Below are 18519 nucleotides of genomic sequence, written 5' to 3'. Positions count from 1 at the left end.
AGTTGTAGATTATTTTACTTAAAATACATCGAACCTAATGTAAGCGCCATCTCTATCAGAGGAAACGGACCTGTTTATCTCATTGCTCTATTGGTAATTTTGAAGAGCTTATCGATTCTTACGACTCGATAACGTTAAAAACAATTAAATTCAGTTGAATTAATTGTTCTTGTTAAATATTCAATTAGTGTCTAAATATGAATAAATGTTTTTCTAAAATAATTTCGGTTTTAAACTTGTTGAAACGAGCTACAGAGTGTAAGGAGTAGCATAGCATGTACTACTCTGATAGGGAGAGTTTGTCAATTGTTTGATTTTGTTTCGGATTGCGAGTATATACATAAACAAAAATGATTCTGTCCACTTTGCAATTTGCAGTAGGATCCTTAACAAGAAGTACGATATTGTCTAATGGGAAATTTATGGTATTACCGTATTTGAAATTTACTAATGTTCGAGATTTTCACATAACCTCAAATACTATGAGGGAATTTCGAGTTGGAAATCAAAAAGTAAGAGCTAGTGAATCAGGGAAACGTGTAATTATGGAAGGAGAAACAACAACCGATATAGCTAGTATAAATGAATCGTAAATATTTAATTTCATACTGCACGAGCATCACATTTACATCATAGCTTTGTGTAATATGTTGTATCTTCTTGTAGATAGCTACGCATATTAGTCTAATATAATGTTTACAAAATGTCTATTTCAGGAAATTATTTCCTAATGCTTCTACGCCGTATGAGCTCTTTGATGGCATTAGATACGATCACTTACATATTATTAATGTTAAGTCAACTCCTAACAACACAATAATGTCACTTACTGATCATAAAGGAAAGTTTTATTATAGAAATATTGTTTCATTGATATCATTTGTATAATTCTATCGTAATCAGTGATATTTTTATAGGAATGGGAATGATGTTACATTCGGCTGGAATAGAAGGTTTTAAAAATACAAAGAAGGGTACTAACATTGCAGCGCAACAAGCTGCAATTACATTTGGAACAGTAAGAAAAATTTCTTGATATGTTTACTCAAATTTTCGTAACTTTTTATGTTCTTTTAACGTGCTTTATATTTTCATAGCGTATTCTTAAAAGTGGTATCAAGATAGTCAGATTGAGAATACAGGGAATTGGACCCGGCAGAATGGTAGGTGAAATGCGTAAATTAAATCTTTTTGTCAAAATATACAGAATATTTTAAAAAGGTAGGGTCAACCTTTAACAACGTATAGTATCCTTCAAAAAAAGTAAAATGGCCTATCTCAAATTTTTTGAACATTTTGCGTGTATATTCTTTCAATGACTATTTTTACATCCATTCAGGGTGCTATAAAAGGTCTTCAGCTATCACACCTACAAGTTGTTTCTATCACAGACGACACTAGAGTATCGTGGAACCCTCAAAGACCAAGGAAACAAAGAAGAATATAATTTGTGATATATATTATGATGTATTCGATGGATCAATTCGTATTAAAATGTAAATTTTGTATATAATTACGTGTTAATTATATTATTAAATTACAATACTTTCGTGGCAGTTTGATTATAATATATAATATCTTATCTGATATAATTGCAATACAAGTATTGACTAGATAAAGAGACGAATTTCATAAATTATTTATGCTTACAACAATGGCTTCGCTAAATTTAATTAATAACTTTATTCTATAAATCTATATAGTCTTGTTGCAATCAACGAAATTTGTATTACAAATCACGTCTTATACTTTATATTAGTTTTCTACATCTATCTTTTAAAGTAAGTTTTTAATAATTTAAGAATCTCCATTAAGACTAATTCAAGCATCGGTTTCTAGCTTCGAAATTTCTTCAACGAAAAGAATACGTTACATATTTGACAAGATCGATCTTCCTATGCTACTTCGATCTTTCTCTTTAAATACACGAAGAGAAAATGCGTTTCGAAGTCTATACAGACAGTTGCGCGGAAAGTGAAGCGAATGGAAAGCTTCGAGTTTCGTTTCATCGTAGTACGTGTTGCGTGATCCAGGGTATGTATTCCGAGACTCTAGTGTATACACCTGGAAGTCGTGGTCGAGCGCAACCCACTCCTGATGAGACCACCCCCACCACCATTATGTTACCATCGGCTTGACTTCCGATCATCAAAGGTCCACCACTATCAGCCTACGAGAAAATACAATTACATTTACATATGTCTACAGGAAATACAAAATTTCTCTCCTTCCAATTTCATTCTATGAAGTCAGGATAACATTTACCTGTGTCCTCGATATAGACACAGTGTCTCCGATACAGAAAATCTTTTAATCATTATGTTTAGCAATTACGTATCGCACGAGTAATTTTAATGCGTCGTCTTAGCATACGATAATCATCCATTACATAAACACGGCCGACCAAACGTAAAGCGGCGCGATAACAGGGTCCTGTTCAACGAAGTAGAAGGCGGCCGTCAAATGACCCGCGAACAGAATCGTAAATCCGCGATGAAACGTATCGAGTTGGAAATAGCGGCGCGTACCACTTTTCCCGCAGTTACCCGTTCTGATAATTACGTCATACCAGACCACAATATTTTGTCAACATATTTTTTGACCGTTTTCAATCCCTCTCGCTCCCCCCTTTTCGCTGTCCCTCTGGCTGTTTTGTGGTCGAACGATTCAGTCCGGTGGCGGAGACTCGGCCCAGTCCCTGCCTGTTAATTCAACCTGCGTACGCATCTATGCGAGCAGCCGGATATTTATCGAAATTCGTGTCGTGGTTGTTGGCCAGGACGTGAATTTCGTATACGAACGAGTGACACGCGACCCTCCGTTTAACTAGTTGCACGTGAATGGCAGAAAAATCGATACACGCAGCTAGTTTTCTACGTATAAACTAGGGATAGATACGAGACGATTTCACTTACCCAGCAAGAGTCGCGGCCACCTTCTTCGTGGCCGGCGCACATTTGCTTCGACTCGACGCGGGTCGACTTTCCCTGACTCGCGTACCATTCGCGACATACGTTGTTCTCGATCACGCGAACCTCCACTTTCTGCAACACGTCCGCTCGTTTATCTGCAAGACAAAATAGAACGAGCTTTTGATAAAGCGGCTACGTGGAATCGGTTTTAATCGGACACGATTGTCGAGTGCTTGAAATCTACGTTTATCTCTTTGCTTTCGGTTGGCTCTTTTGTCTTTCGACTATATGTATATGACATAGTTTACTATTTATTGCTTTAATCATTGGAAATTTATTGCTTGGCAGAAGCTACATTGGTCGCCATACGTATCATATCGATCGTATATCTAATATTGCAAAGCAATATTTGAAGATCGAAAGATAGGAAAACTCTCAGTGACACGAGATCGGTATCAGAGGTTGAAAAATATCGCCTATTTAAAAATCTTAGTTTACTGAAATGACGCGTAATTAGCGTAGGAAGTTTTCTATAAACGAGGTGTGGTAATATCGATAGATATTTCAGAAATAATAAAAGTAAACAAAAGTACGTAGAACGATTAAAGCTACGTAACATTTTCACACTTAAAGGATAGTCGATGGTTCTTGGTAATATTGGATAAATTAAAACTAAAATTAAGAAACTAAATTAAGCGTAATCTACGTCACGACCGTAATCATATATTACGAGACAAGGGATTGAAATCAATTTTGTTCATTCTCAAAGTTTTAACGTAGCAAGTTTCAATATCAATAAAAATACCAAGCAAACCATCGGTATATTTTTCTGCATTCCCTTTAGAAAATTTCCATTGCTCTGGAACGCGTATCGTGGAACGCGTTCGAATCGGGCAAATTTTACCGAGGGCGCTTTTAGGTGAAAGTTCGACTCGATCTCTTAGCGCCATTAATTTCGGGCAGCGAGCAGGAACTTTGGTGAAACGCGATTTCGACCAAGGTAGAATTCGCTTACTTAGTCGTTCGTGGAAAACTTCGGTGGCACACCTGTTCTACTTCCGTGCCCCTTACAATATCGTTATCGAAAACAAATAGACTATGGCAACGTAACAAATTTTTGCTCCCTTTGTTCGTATTTAATGCGCCGATAAAATCATTGGTTCGCTGGAAAATCCACTTTGTAACAGCCTGGTAGCAGAAGCAGCGATTTTCTCGCCAAGTTACAGTCGATTTTATATCCCATTAATCCGATGAAACGCCAAGTAATTAACGTCAACGACTCTCAGTTCTCGAGCGAATTACCGGGCAAAAGGAAGAGGCAAGGAAGAGGGGATGAAGTGGAATTATTTACTTACATTTGGACCTGTCTTCGCCGAACCAACCCCATCCAGCAGCCTTGGCGAGTTCCCCGCCGAAGGCGCTATACCCTGGTTTCCCTGTGGCCACAGGTAAACAGGCGGGTTTCACGCTCTCCGACCAAGCGATTGGCCTTGCAAGTTCCAGAAGGGCAATATCGTCCACGTATTTTCCGCACTTGTGGCCAGGGTGCAGGATAACGTTCGTCACTCTCTCTTCCTTCGACGCTGGCACTTCCGGCCCCTTCAGATTGTACTCGCCGAGGCTGATCCGTAATTGACCGGTGGGGATTATAGAACTCCCTCTGAATCAAAAGCAAAGGATATTTATCGTTCGTTAAATCGTCGATACAGATTACCTTGAGTGTAATATTTATATAGTATATTTTATTTAGGAAGAAGGGAAATTTCACGGAGGTCTGAGAAAATGATGCTTCTATGGAAAATTGCAGATGCAACGGCACGGAATACCGAAGTATGCCTGATACGATATTTCTTAACGGAGAAACAAGTAGGTGAAATAAATCTTTGCCTCGGTTCCATTTCCTTCATTCTATCCACAAAAATACGAACGTTGGCAGTGTGGTAATGACGAAGAAGGATCGATACGATAATTATTTAAATTACTCGAAATACTCGCGATACTTAGTAAATTATTTAATCTCTTTAACTCCGAATGATAACTCCGAAGCGTTCCAAGGAAGCACATTCTCTATTTTGTCCCATATCCTATCCCAAAACGTACGCGTTACGCGCTACTTCCTTAAACTCGCATCCTCTAAATCCTTACGCTTTAAAGCTTCCAAAGAACGTCTGTTTGAAAAACGACGAGTTATAACTTCCACTTTACACGCATTACGGATACATGTAGGCCAAGTAGGACAAATAGCTGGGTATTCTGCCCGTTTCCGCACCGCAAGGAGTCAAAGTCCAGTAACGATGCCGGCAAGTAATCATCGTGAAAGTTAAGTGCACGAGAAACCAGGAGGTATAAATGTGCGAAATAAAGGCAGCATTCTATATTCTTCGTTTTACGTTCTTTTCCACTAACGTTTCTTCTATTTCTTTCATTCCCCTCGATGTTTCTAAAGTAACGGAGCAACTCCTTCGTGGCCTTTACTCGCGATTATTTAACCGAAAGTTTTGCTCCTCGCTGTAGCAACGCTTCGATATTGGTATTCGAACGGCCTCCAAATGTAGCGGTTTCGCTTAATTAATTGGTCAACGCGGCTTCCGAATAATTAATGAAATTATAACAGTTTTCGTGCCGCCCTCTGCTACAAACGAGAGAGCACGAGAAGATGTCTCGTCCCAGTTTCTTCGTTGCCTTGATTCCACCGACTCGCGGATGGCGCAATCACATTCCAGTCGTTTCCCAAGTTTCAAGGTTCGTCTCTTTTTACAAAGACAACCCTCTGTTTTAATGGACCCTTCCATCTTCGTCGAGGCGGTCCCATTGTTCCGGCACCCGTTGTGGATTATACGATTTAGCACGGATGCATCATCGTAGTTACTCCCTGCCCTTATCATCGCACCCCTTCCAATTAAAATGCACCGCTGGCTAAACGCTGAATCGCGTCACCGGTTAAGGGGAGTGGCCTTTTTAACTGGCAACTCGGCCATTAATCGTACCGTTAATTCGCTTGTAAACTGGTGTGCGCGAGGAGGACGGTTGCCGAGTATTTCGCGGTGAACTTTGTTTCTCTTCGTATCGATTTAGTCGATAATGCACAACTTGTTATTTATTCTCTTTTTTACAGTTTTGCTCGAAGCATCGTCGAAATATTATTACACGATGTTCCGATGAATAATAACGACGAACGGATCTTTGTATCGTTACGTATCTGAAATTCTTCGGTCTGTCTGTGACCATTTTTTCCCATTTCTTGCTTTTCCCCCTCTCGCGATAACTTAACAAATAATTCTCTTTCGCGCGTAGAACCGCATTAACGAAATTTATTTCGGCCGTTTCCGTGAACGATAAAGAAAACGCGGACAATGGTCGGAGTCGGATATATTTTCACGATCTCGCGCTAGCTGGTAACATTTTGTCATGCGTTTTGCATGGCCGCTAGCAATTACCGAGTGGTCTGTAATCTACACGCAATCATGGTTTACAACGCCGAAGCTCCGTTGGATTCTCTCTATGGCCACCCTGTCCAGTTTCAACCCCTTCCTCCGTCATCTCCTCTCTCTCTCTCTCTCTCTCTCTCTCTCTCTTTTCTCTTTCCATTTCCCTCCCTCCCTCCCTCTCTCTCTCTTTCTTTCTCTCTCTCTCTCTGTCTGTTTCTCCGTGTCTCTCTGTATCGTTCTGTTTCTGTTATATAGTCGACGAAGACAAAGATAGAGAACGCCTACACGTTTCATCGCGCAACACCACTGTCTCGACGTTTAATTACACCTGCATGGACACTGTTCCACATAAATCTCCGCGCTGTATCCGCGAGAAAAAAGAATTACGAATATTTTCGAAATCCTCTCTCGATTTTAGCCAGTGATTGGAAGAGTTTCCAGGATCCTATTACGATGCTTCGTGTGCGATTCCCTTTAAATGAGAAGCGTGGAAATTACTTTTAAATTGAACCACTGACACATTCTGCCCCTTTTTGCGACCCTTTTTTCTTTTCATTTTAACATATAATACCGTGCTTTAAACATCGATTCTTAAAATCCTATCGAATCGATATCGACATTTACAATCTACGCGTATAGTCGCTATATTTCTATTCTTTGTATTTTACCGGCTGGTATTTCAAATTCTATGATAAATTCTTGTCGCGATATAATACGTATTTTCGGCGAAAACGATAATTCGCGAAATGTAGACCAAAATATATTCTACGTGCCGATCAAACGAAGAGCGGTGTATCATCGATAACCTATTGCATAATTAATCGCAGACAATTCCGCGAATATGGGGAAAAGGTCGTTGTTAACAACGCGAGCGATTCGATCGATCGTTTAAATAATCTCGTTTGGCCGACCAGTCTGTTAATCGTTCGACAAGAATTCTATTGAATCGTATAAGTGTACACCATCGAAACGATTCTTCGTAACGTTATTATTTTCCCTTAAACGCGCCCCGTTAATCGTTCGTATAAACGATAGCAACGTCGTGTTATGCAACCGTTGAAGGATTGATTCGCGTATCCACACCAACACACATCTCCGGCCAGGACAGAAACGTTTTTCACTCTGGCATTTAATAAAAGGCCGCCTCTTGACTCTATTTGGCGACAGTGTTTACGCGAGTAAATAGCGGCACAGCAGTTTTTAACTTGACACAACGCTCTTTGCGTTTCCATTCGACTCGCTCGTTCGCCGGAAAAATACGCTCGAGGTTTCATTTAAAATGTAATCGTCGCTCCAATTAACATCGATATCGTGTCCCGCGCGCATATACGACCGCAGGGAACGACGGGAAACGACCGGCAAACGACACACGGTCCCGTCGTTTTATATAATTTTAACAAAGTGATTGGCCGTTTATCCGGCCATTCGATAATCACAAAGCCAGACAGCAAGTCAGAGAAACACGTTTGTCCTGTTAACGGTCCTCGATATTTCACCACGTAGGCATTATTCTCCTATACGTATCTATATGCACGTACGAATGTACATTGCGGTTTGAAAGTATCCGGATATCTGCTTACTCTTCACGAGATCCATTTTCATTATAAAGTTATCTATATTATTAACAAATTCTTTATTCTCGGACTGTTCGCTATTTAAAGTACAAGGCAGACTCGGAAGATTCTATTAAACTGACGGAGAGACTTTCGACGTTAGTCCAATCAATGATATTTAAATAGAAAATGTATGTAATAGTATTTCTAGCGAAGAGTAAAGTACGTTATTTAGATTTATAGTGATAAAAGTAGCAAGTGTCGCTAATTACTAAATCGTTACTACGATACGCAATTGGGTGAAAATTTCCCTTCGTATTCGACTCCGATTTATCTTTAATTCATCCGATCTTATCCGTTTTATGTTACGATGATTCCGAACGTTTGTAATCTTTTTTCTCCGAAAGAATGTTTCGCGGGAAAGTGACATGATAAAAATAGGTGTAGCGCGACGTTGGAATTTCGTAGTATTCCCTTTCCTCTTTTCTTCCCTTTTATACCCCTCTTTTTGTTTTCTTTTTTCCTGACACGTTACGTAATTTCTAGAGAGGCGCGCATTAAACTTTTTATCCTTTCGCCGAGCGTGATGATTTTTGCAAACTACAGAGCGTAATCGCCGCCGCGCGCAACACGCGGATTTCTAGGTTTTTAAATCTGGCACAGATTTGCATAGATTGCACGGATGGATTAAGTGGATTATGACGCAATAACTTGCGGCGCTTTTTCGAGGCAACTTCGTTCTTAAAAAATTGAACCACTTGGGTCGAACTTTCGAGTGATAGTTTCCTCCAATTTCTCTTTAGTTTTGCGCCTGCAAATATAGTGATATTTCTCGCTTATACGATTCGTTATTCACAAAAAAGATACAAACGAGACGATTTTCTGTCATCCACATTTTCCTCTATAATCATTTTCCAATTGCTCCAAATCCGATTATTCGTCGTCGGCCAATGTTCTTACGAGGATGAATGAAAAATTATCCAAAATGGAGCTATAGAATTTTATCTTGATAAAAACAGACGCCTTGCGATAACATAATTTTTTAACATAGTTCCTTGTGTTTCGACGCACTTGTTCCAAGTCGAAAAAACGTTTTCGACTGATCAAGAAGGATCTCTTAGGTCTCTTACAGCTTTTTAGAGGTCGCAAAGCTCACTATCGTGACTTTATCAGGGCAGAGATTTATTTCTTATCAAAAGTACGAACCAAGGCTTGTAAGCTTTCGTACGAGTACATCGAAACACGAAGGACTATGTTAAAAAATTGTCTGTTGCTCTTACTGAAATTGCGAATAATTACTACTTCGTTCTCGTTATCTTTCGTTAATTATTCCGCAAATTCGAAGAACGAATCGCACTCTATCGTATTTATGTATTAAAGAATATCCGTTTTTACGATACTCGTGGCGAATGCATTCGTAACGATACATTTGCATGCTGAAAAATGAATACTGTTTCCGGCGGACGAGGTTTAACCGCGCGGCTATCGAATACCACCATTCAATCGTCGAGATCGGATCGGAATAATTACAGCTACGTTTGTTGGACAAGATGGTTGCTTGCGTTTCGCTGACATTTTAGTAGCGATATCAAAAACGGTAGAAAATTTTGGCACACACGGGCGCCACTGTGAATATCGTTTCGCGATAAGATCTCTCTCTCTCTCATTCTCTCTTGCACCCTATAGCGGTGCTCGTAGATTCGATTACAGGGAACAATGGGCAGCTTTCCATGAAGAAACAGTCGGTTTTCTGCCATGAATATTTTCGATGGCAACCTGCATATTGATTACGCGAACACCGCGTACACCGGCATTATTGCAAAGAATGGGGGTATAAACTATCCGGCCGATCGATATTGTAATGCTTTGAAATTTAGGTACTCCTTTTTTCGTTGTTTTTTACGAACTGTCGGGGAAACGAGTTTCTAAATCGAATGGACCGAGCGATTTATTTTGAATTTATAAATAATCGAGCCATATTGTAAAAATATTCAGGGTATTGAATATTGGGTAGTCTTCTAGGTAACAGTGTTCTTTTAAAAGTAAAATTCGATGTTTGAAAGGAATGGAATTTTTATTTCTATAATCATCTTTCCCCGATAATTCTTCGTCCTTTTTCCTTTCTCTGTGTTTTAATATTTGTATTATTTAGAAAGAAATCAGTCCGACAATAATATCGAGGAATCTCGAAGAATCCGACGAACGCAGAATTTCCGAACGATCGATGATGTATCATTCGACGAAATTAATTCTTACGTAGAAGATATTCATTCGCTCTAATTTTGAAATGTCAATTTTATATAGTGCGAAATAAACTTCATTTACTCGTACATATAACATTAGATATATGTATAGAACACTTGACATAATATTTGAACATAACAACGAAGCTTGTTTCATTGATAATCTATCTATAAATAAGTGATTGCTTGAAAACAAATATAACACCGCGAAACGGTGGAATGAAATGCACCGTGTATTTGCTGTGCATCTGTATTTAAGTCATACATTTCAATCGGTAGAAACAGTGATATACAAACCCTGTTGCATAATACCTCACAATTTCATAATTAATAATTAACTAAATATCGAACCCATTAAATTATTTATTAAATTGTCGATTAATTAATAAACTCGTGTACGTATGTAGAATAGAGGATGCATAGTATACTCACGAACACAGGCAATGGGCTGCAGTCAGGACGAATCTTGAATTAAGTATGGTACCGCCGCAAAAGTGTCCGCCTTTTCTGCTTATGCTCACCATCCAAGGGAATTCGTGAGGAATTGCATTTTGTCCTCCAACGAGTCTCGCCGTGCGTGTGGCAATGTTTCCTTGACCGCAAGGGACATCGGCGACTGTTATTGCAAACATCGTATTGCTTCGTTAACATCCGATAGAAAACAACTGCAGTCGGACGGAAAAAAGAAGAACATGGAACGGGAAGTTCGGTAAATTTTCTATGAAATGGTGATTAATAATTTAGTCATCTTGATTTCTTGAATTTTTGTCAAAAGTAAATGAACGATTTGAAAGCTATTCTTTGATATTTCAAAATCCAAGAACACGGCGAACATTAGGTGACATTCTTTTATTTCAGCGATGAAGACCTTTTTTAATCGTTCCATCTTTCTATATTTCGTCCGAGTGCGTATAATTCGCGAAATTAGAAAGGGATTAAAAAGTCTAAACCTCATCTTCGTCGCAATTAAGTGGAATTACGAGAACAATTTACAATTAAAGGGAAAATGGTCTGAAAAAGTTGCGACCATCGAAGAACCCGAGTTCCCGGTTTCTCCGGTTTTTTCATTAATCGTGCTCGTACACGAGAGCGCCAGGAAAGTTCGTTTCGACTTTTATCAAAAATAATCACCCGGTAAGCGAGGTGTTCATTAACGTCGAACCAAATCCTGTTTCGGTCGCATCTTTTATGAAAATGGCGTGCGTTTACATAGTATGTAGGAAGAAAAAAAAATCGTTTAATTGAATCGTTGGATGGTCATTCGAATCTAAATAATTTCAGCAATTAAGCGAGTCGAGAATTTATAAATCTCGTTTCTTTGAATTTAACGAGAATCCACGATGTATTGATTCTGTTCATTTTAAATCTTTCTAATACGTGTTCTGTACCGCTTAATTCAGGACTCTACTTATTGAAATATTCCTGAAAATTTATCAGCTAAAAAAAGACACAAATGAGCAGTACCACGAAGAGAATATTTAAATACCTCTTTCTATATATAACACCGTGCGAAAATATCTCCTCGCGATACGATATAGCTGTCATCATAAAGTCTCTATAAGGGATGGTCTGAGACTTGTACCCAAAGTTTCCTTCGACAGCGATAGCAATAGCAGTAACGGATAATCACGCATGAAACGAAAATTCCGCTAGAAATTCCGGGTCTTAATCTTCGTACGCTCTACCGATCTGTACCTATGCGCTCCTTTCTCCTAAAACTAATCTATAAAACGTGCAACATCTTCAAATCCTCCGACAGGATTTGGACGGTGGGAGGGTCAGGTTAAAACCGCGAACGAGACGTGTCCATCTAGTGATGTACAAGCGTTTAATTGAAAGCTGAAGCAGCGCGTACAGCGGAATGTTAACCGATTCAAGAGGAACCAGCCGCTGACGGCACCGTTACTGGCATCGCGCGAATTTAATGCCCCGAGCAGATAGGGATAGATACGGCGGATCTGTCACCGCAATCCCTGCGACATCCCTCCGCTCCCTCCACCAGAATCACTCCCTACCCTTCGCGTTTCCCCTCTCGTTTCACGCCTCGGCTGATTAATTGGACCTCTACGTCTGCACCACCGATCCCACCCACTCTGGTTTCGGGGTCTCCCTTCGACACTGCAGTTTCCAGCCCCTTTCTCTACTTCCGCTCCCTCTCTCGCGATGCCTCTTCTCTTCTCTGCTCGCCTCGATGTCACCCGAATTACGGGAAGAAGACAGAGAACGAAGGTTGCACAGAGGGAGGGGGTGGGTTGGGGTGGTGGTGGGCAGAGAACAGGCATAGAATTCGAAGTCACCTCTATTCGGAAACGCGTAATAGATATGTCAAAAGCAGGCTATGAACATGGTCATGATAATATGCTGATGCCTTCGCCCCCGCCATCGGCGACTTCCCCTTTGGCTCGTTTATCCACCTCCTCCTCCTCCCTGTCGCTGATTTCGTTCACAGTTTGGGCTAGGCCTCTTTTTTTCTCTTCCTCTTCTGCCCTTTCTATCAGACGATGGTCGAATGGACAGGTTGGAGATTCTTTCTCGAGTCTTTTGTGTGGATTCTGGCGGCTGCAGGTGGCAGCGGATGGGGTTATTTTAACGGCTGGAAAAACCCGGATCGCGGCGCGGAGGCTCGTGGGAAGAAAGGGAACCCTTTCGGTTTGCTTTGATTCGCTTCTTTTTTCCGGTTTCCCTTTCAAGTGGTTTCATGCCGATTTAAATTGTTGCCAATGCGTTTTGAATGGCTCGAGTGAGTTTGACAGCCATTCTTCCGGTAAATGCGCTGTAGTTTCGACGAATAGGGTTGATTAGGAGAATATCGTAATACTTTGAACAATACTACGTGATGTAGTATACTTACGATTATCTATAAATCGAATACATAAATATATATATTAACGTTGAAAATGTATTTTAAAGCAAATAAACGAAATGAATAATTTTATGGTTTTAACGATTATTTATTACGTATCCAACGGATAGAATAGCTTTCAAAAATATATTTGATGTTTCTTTGGTACTTTTTCAGACTACGCTCGATGGTTATTCCGTTTACCACTTTATCCGCGTCCTGTCCATATAACGTATTTTATTTGTCCCATAAATATGGAAAAACGTGCTAGTGACGTAAATGACGTGTATCACGACGGTGAACTCGGGCGGGTTAAAATTGGCTACGTAAAAAAAGGAGTGTAAAAAAGATGAAAGAGATCGTCGTTTAACAGGCTGATTAGAACTTGTCACGTGACGACCGATATTTTAATCGATCGGAATATTTTTATCAGCGTTATACGAAATTTTCATGGGATCCTGTTGGGCTCGCGTTGTTCCGCTGATCACGAAATTCAATAGTATCTAGAAAACGCGAATGTCGAGTCGCATGAGATATGGCAATGTAAAGGATTAATTGAGGCTGTCTAGATCGATGGCAATTTATCTTGATAATTAATTTATCTTGCCACTCGATACATGTCGACATTATAACCGGACGGTTATGAAAATGATTTACGTAGTCGCAATGGAAATATTTCGCTAATATTATTTCCGATCCGCAAATCGAGAGAATCCTCGGAATTTCGAATCGCGAAAGTTGCTACGATTCTACTTTGTAATGGATCATTCGCGTTTCGATATGCAACCGAATTCCGCACTATTATTCTTAATAATACTATAACGCGTAATCGAAATTCATAATCGAACACAGGTGATTATACTTTACCAATCTCCTTCTATGTCCGTGTAAGTTTAAATGCTATCGTACGATGTTTTTAAACACTTATTATTATTTAAATACCTAAACATTTAAGTAAATGTTTAATTACATTTTCTAATCTCCAATTTGTATTAGACCGGAATGCGTGAAATGCCTATATGAGTTCATATAACACGTCATACGAATTCTAATTATTCGTGGTATACGATAATGAGGTTTTTATGTCTTCTTTACAAACTTTTTTCAACGTGATCCGTACTCTCATCTATCAAATCCAAACTTCAAAGAAAGTACATCTCGCAGACACCAGCTCAATATATACCATTACTCGTTATCAAAATAATAATTTCCAAACTTCTCGCCAAAAAATTCTCCCCAAATTCTCTATCATTGCCTCACGTAGCAAAAGTATGTACTAACGAAATCTGTTTCCCCATGGTGATAAGATGACGAACGTTGGCAACGAATCGGAGAGCAATTTTCAACTCGATATCTCGCGGTCAAGGCGCCACGAAGGCCATTAATCATACGCGCCTCCTAATTACCGTCTCCGATCGTTTGAGATTGATTTCAGGAAAGATTTCAGGATGACGCGCGCGACTTGACATACTACTCACTTCCCCCAGCTATTCGCCATCACATCGCGACAATACCACTGTTCGAATCAAAAATCGATGAATTTTCGTTTCTCTAATTTATCGGCAATTACACGTGTGCCCATTAACGTGATTACCTTTCTGTGCGTACGGGCCATTAATTTGTCGCTGGCTATACATCGAATGTTACGCATCGAATGCATAAACCTGACGTTGCCACTGTGTCGCGAGAAATTCGAAAATTGTAGGCCCGCGTGATAATAATTGAATTTCGAACGGCGTTGCCCCGGGCGCAACCTTCGTCAGGTTAAGAACCTCGCGAACGATCGTTGAGGATACATTGGCCTGTTCAAAATTTGTCGAACTAGCGAACTGGTCGAGGTCATACACCGTCTAAGTCAGGCGGCCTTCGACCGGGTTATACACCCATTTTTCTATTCAGCCCGTGTGTGCGTGCCTTCCGCATACGTAAGTCGCGAATAAGCGACGTTAGCAGGCAAAATATCCGCGTTCTATGCCCGTTTCTTCGTGCTATCTTTCTATATGGAAAATAACGAAACATCGCGAGAAATATTAATATCGTAAATTTATCGAAATTGCAGATTATAAATAAAATTATAGATTCCTCCTGGGCTGTTATGTATTGAAAATTACAAAGTAAATACAGTCATTTTAATTCACGCGTATCCGAGAGGATAGTTTATCGATTGAATTCAAATTATTCGGAACAGCGTGTGTTTCAACGGTTGGCGCGGTTCTGGTTATGAACGTCCGAGATTATGGAAATCCCCGTCTTTCAAAGAGTTCCATGGCGGCGATATTTCAAGGCGAATGGATTTAAATTAGAATTCGATTCGTTTTAAGGAGCATTCGCGCGTGACCGGGTTGCAACGGCACAAGTGCATCGTTGCATCCATTTGGTAATGAATGACTCTGAAAATCCAATGTTAAGCTTGTCATTTCGTGTAACTGCAATTTACGCTGCCCTGCCCCTTCGTTCACGCATAGGTTACCGATCGGGGGCTAATGTCGCGGAAAATTGTTACATTTAATAAATATCGCTCGGATCGATACGGATTTTCGGAGCCTCGGTTATTTTCGATGTGTGCAACTTGATGAAGTCAATCGCAGTTTCATGTTTGCATAGAACTTGATTCGAATATTGTATTGCATATTTGGTGCTCGTGAAACATGCCCGATAAAAATGTAAACAGCGCACGAAATCGAGCAAACAGATTTAAATGGACTTTATCTTGTCTGATTTGAACTTTTACATATGTGCTTTTCTTTTTTCAAATGTATTTACTTTTATGGGTTACGGTCCCTATGTTTCTCGGTCAATGGTTTTCAAATAGTGGTTTCCAAATACTTAAAAAGTCGATATAGTAACGGCGGACGTTGTATTCGGTTTATTAACTTCCCGCGTTCTGTCGTTATTCACAAGCGTTTTCTTTTGCTTCCTATTCGCTTCTGTTTCTTATTTAATACCGTGTTTAGAAAGCTTGCCAACTACTTTTTATATTTACCTACTTTTATATTTTTGCTCAATATTTATATCTTCCAAATATCATCGGAATATTCAGTCGTTAATTAACGAACAGAACTCGTTTAACGCCCAATTAGTTGTCACGATTGAGATATCAATTTTCAACATTGAAATTCGAACTAATAAATTGATAACAATCTCGCCCCCTCGTAACATACCTCCGTTTGAATCAACCTAACTATACCATAAATAAACCTAACGTAGTTGCTCGAAAAGAAAAGTTTCGCGGTAGCAACAAACATAAACTACTCACAATTATTGTATTCCTTGGAGATACAGTGGACAACGGCGACGAGAAACACGAGAGAGGAAAAAATGACGGAAACGTTGCGCGGGACCATGTCTGTTGCGATTTTCGGTGATCGTTTGCCGGTGCACAATGAAAAAGTGTCGCAGTGTCCGGGTATCGGGGCTTCTTTATACGTGGTTCGTTACGATTGCATCTTTCTCGTCGTTCAGTTTCGTTCTTTGTCTCGCCTTCCACCACCCCTTTGCTCGTCACCCGCCTTTCGGAGGCTCGAACATCGAGCAGCCGAGACTCGTGGCCGTCTATCGATACGATTGTCGCGGCGGAAATCCAATGATAATGCGAGTACGAAGCCGAGTCGGCCCCGATGTGATTTTCAAGGTGATTTCTTCACACTTAATACGCCTGGCGACGTGTGTCTTTCGGCGACTGGTCGGTCAAGGGCCAAGGGACAGATGCGTATCGATCACGATGCCATTGAGTCCGCGATTTTATCATCCGTCAAGGACTATATATTTTTCACGCGCACTATCATTTATACATATATATATATATATAGATTTTTCAGAATGGTTTCGAGTGGAAAAGTTGACACGTCTGTATATTTTTAGTATACGTATTTGTGAATTTTTTCCCCGGAATAGGAAATTTGTGTTGCTCTCCGAGCCGCAAAGTAACGAATGACACGATGAATTTATGAGTAGAGGATGTTTCATTGATTGTTACGAATGAAAGCTTTTTGCAGTTATGAAAGTTGCAGATGTATAATTGAACGTACAATCGATCGTAAAATTCATAGCGATTTTTGGTACATTTTTCTATTACGGTATGCGAGATCCGTAGGATGACACAAAAAGAGGAAAATGGTAGTGATATACCGATTGTGAGTCAAGGTTTATGACACTTGACTGGCATGTGTTTTAATATGTAGTAAGTAAATACAGAAACGCGTCCTGAAGTCTTTGTATTTAAACACGGGCTTTAAAGATTATGAATGGCCTGAGCGTTACCACTCAAGTTATGGATTACATATATATATATATATATATATATGTTATAAATTTGCGGTTTATTTACTTTTATACTGTAATAAAATTATTTCACAAATAACTGATCGCTTTAATAGGTAATTACGTAGAAAGTACCTCCTCTGAAAACTCAAGAAACGAGATTAGGATCGGTCTGAAATATTAAGATCTACGAGTCTCATATTCGAAACAAAGTCGGCAAACTAATGCTCTTGTCCATGTTTCTTTTAATTTTCCGCTACTCTCGAAAATGATCCTAATCTTAATGTTTTAAGATCTGTTACTACATCGACACGACCTCGTTATATGACAGAATACAATCTTTTCCATAACCTTAGCTTCTTCTTAGATAAAATTAACTAATTACCCGTTCTACCACTAGATGAATATTTAGATACGAAGAACGCCTTTGTCCCTTTCCTTCCGCCATTTATTTGCCCTTGTTAAACATTTTCTAGCCTCCGTGTTCAAACAACATAATACCAGCATTAAGTTGTCCTAACGTTCACGTAATCACATCAAAATTAAAGCTGTTCATGGCGGGTAATCGTATTTCGTGCACGCATACGTTCTCCACGACGTTGTTATCGCCGACAAACGACAATCGGATTATGTGCCTACGAATAATCACTGTGACAGGTGGTCAGGATAATCGGGGGCATGGAAGCTGTTGACCGCGTGCGTTTCGCTGTAGAACGATGCAACATTAGTAGATACAATCTCGTCATTAGATCCAAGCAAAATTTGGCCCATTTCTTGTCATGCTTGTACAAACGATAACGTACGTTCCATTCCGGACGATCGAATCGCACAACGATTCCCGATTGAAAATTTGATCAAATATATTTGGTAATTAGCGGCGATTAATATTTCAATGGTTGGAATTGTGGACCGTGGACTCGTGCAAGTCTTTTGTTAGATAAGGAGGTAAAAGAGGTTTCTTTCGCTCGCGAATCGGTTCTAATCAATCGCCAGCGAAATTGATTACTCCTTAAGGGAATTTTGCTGATTAAGTAAGACGAATTTTACAACTTTTCGGTATAACGAAGCTCCGCGATAGAAGTTTGAAGATAATCTTTCTTCGATTTATGACGAATATCGACTTAAATCATTGGAAAAGTAATTTATCGAATGTAATTCCATTTTTCACAATGGTGGTGGTTTGTTTTTATTTTCATTTAATTTATTCTCCAAATTTACCAAATTTCTCTAGTACATTTTTCAAAAACTTCCTAACGTTTTCCTATCCAGCCTAAAATTCCA

General features: G+C 39.6%; 2 protein-coding genes across 2 annotated transcripts; one reads left to right on the top strand and one right to left on the bottom strand.

Annotated features, from left to right (window-relative positions):
- The first annotated feature begins 78 nt into the window (after nt 1–78).
- LOC126919794 (30S ribosomal protein S11) lies at nt 79–1545 on the top strand. The gene is made up of 5 exons (XM_050729396.1): nt 79–589; nt 717–845; nt 904–1018; nt 1098–1163; nt 1340–1545. Exons 1-5 carry the CDS (start codon nt 351–353, stop codon nt 1445–1447), a joined length of 657 nt encoding a protein of 218 aa, XP_050585353.1. The 5' UTR covers nt 79–350; the 3' UTR covers nt 1448–1545.
- A 103-nt stretch (nt 1546–1648) lies between these two features.
- LOC126919769 (clotting factor G beta subunit) lies at nt 1649–16602 on the bottom strand. Its single transcript, XM_050729356.1, has 5 exons — nt 16235–16602; nt 10569–10752; nt 4268–4572; nt 2916–3067; nt 1649–2170 (listed from the first exon to the last, which is right to left on the bottom strand). Exons 1-5 carry the CDS (start codon nt 16320–16322, stop codon nt 2006–2008), a joined length of 894 nt encoding a protein of 297 aa, XP_050585313.1. The 5' UTR covers nt 16323–16602; the 3' UTR covers nt 1649–2005.
- Between the last annotated feature and the right edge of the window lie 1917 nt (nt 16603–18519).

The sequence above is a fragment of the Bombus affinis genome, chromosome 8 (genome assembly GCF_024516045.1).
Source record: "Bombus affinis isolate iyBomAffi1 chromosome 8, iyBomAffi1.2, whole genome shotgun sequence".
NCBI lineage: Eukaryota > Metazoa > Arthropoda > Insecta > Hymenoptera > Apidae > Bombus > Bombus affinis.
The sequence above is the reverse complement of the archived record's forward strand: the minus strand, read 5'-3'. Positions and strand labels throughout refer to the sequence as shown.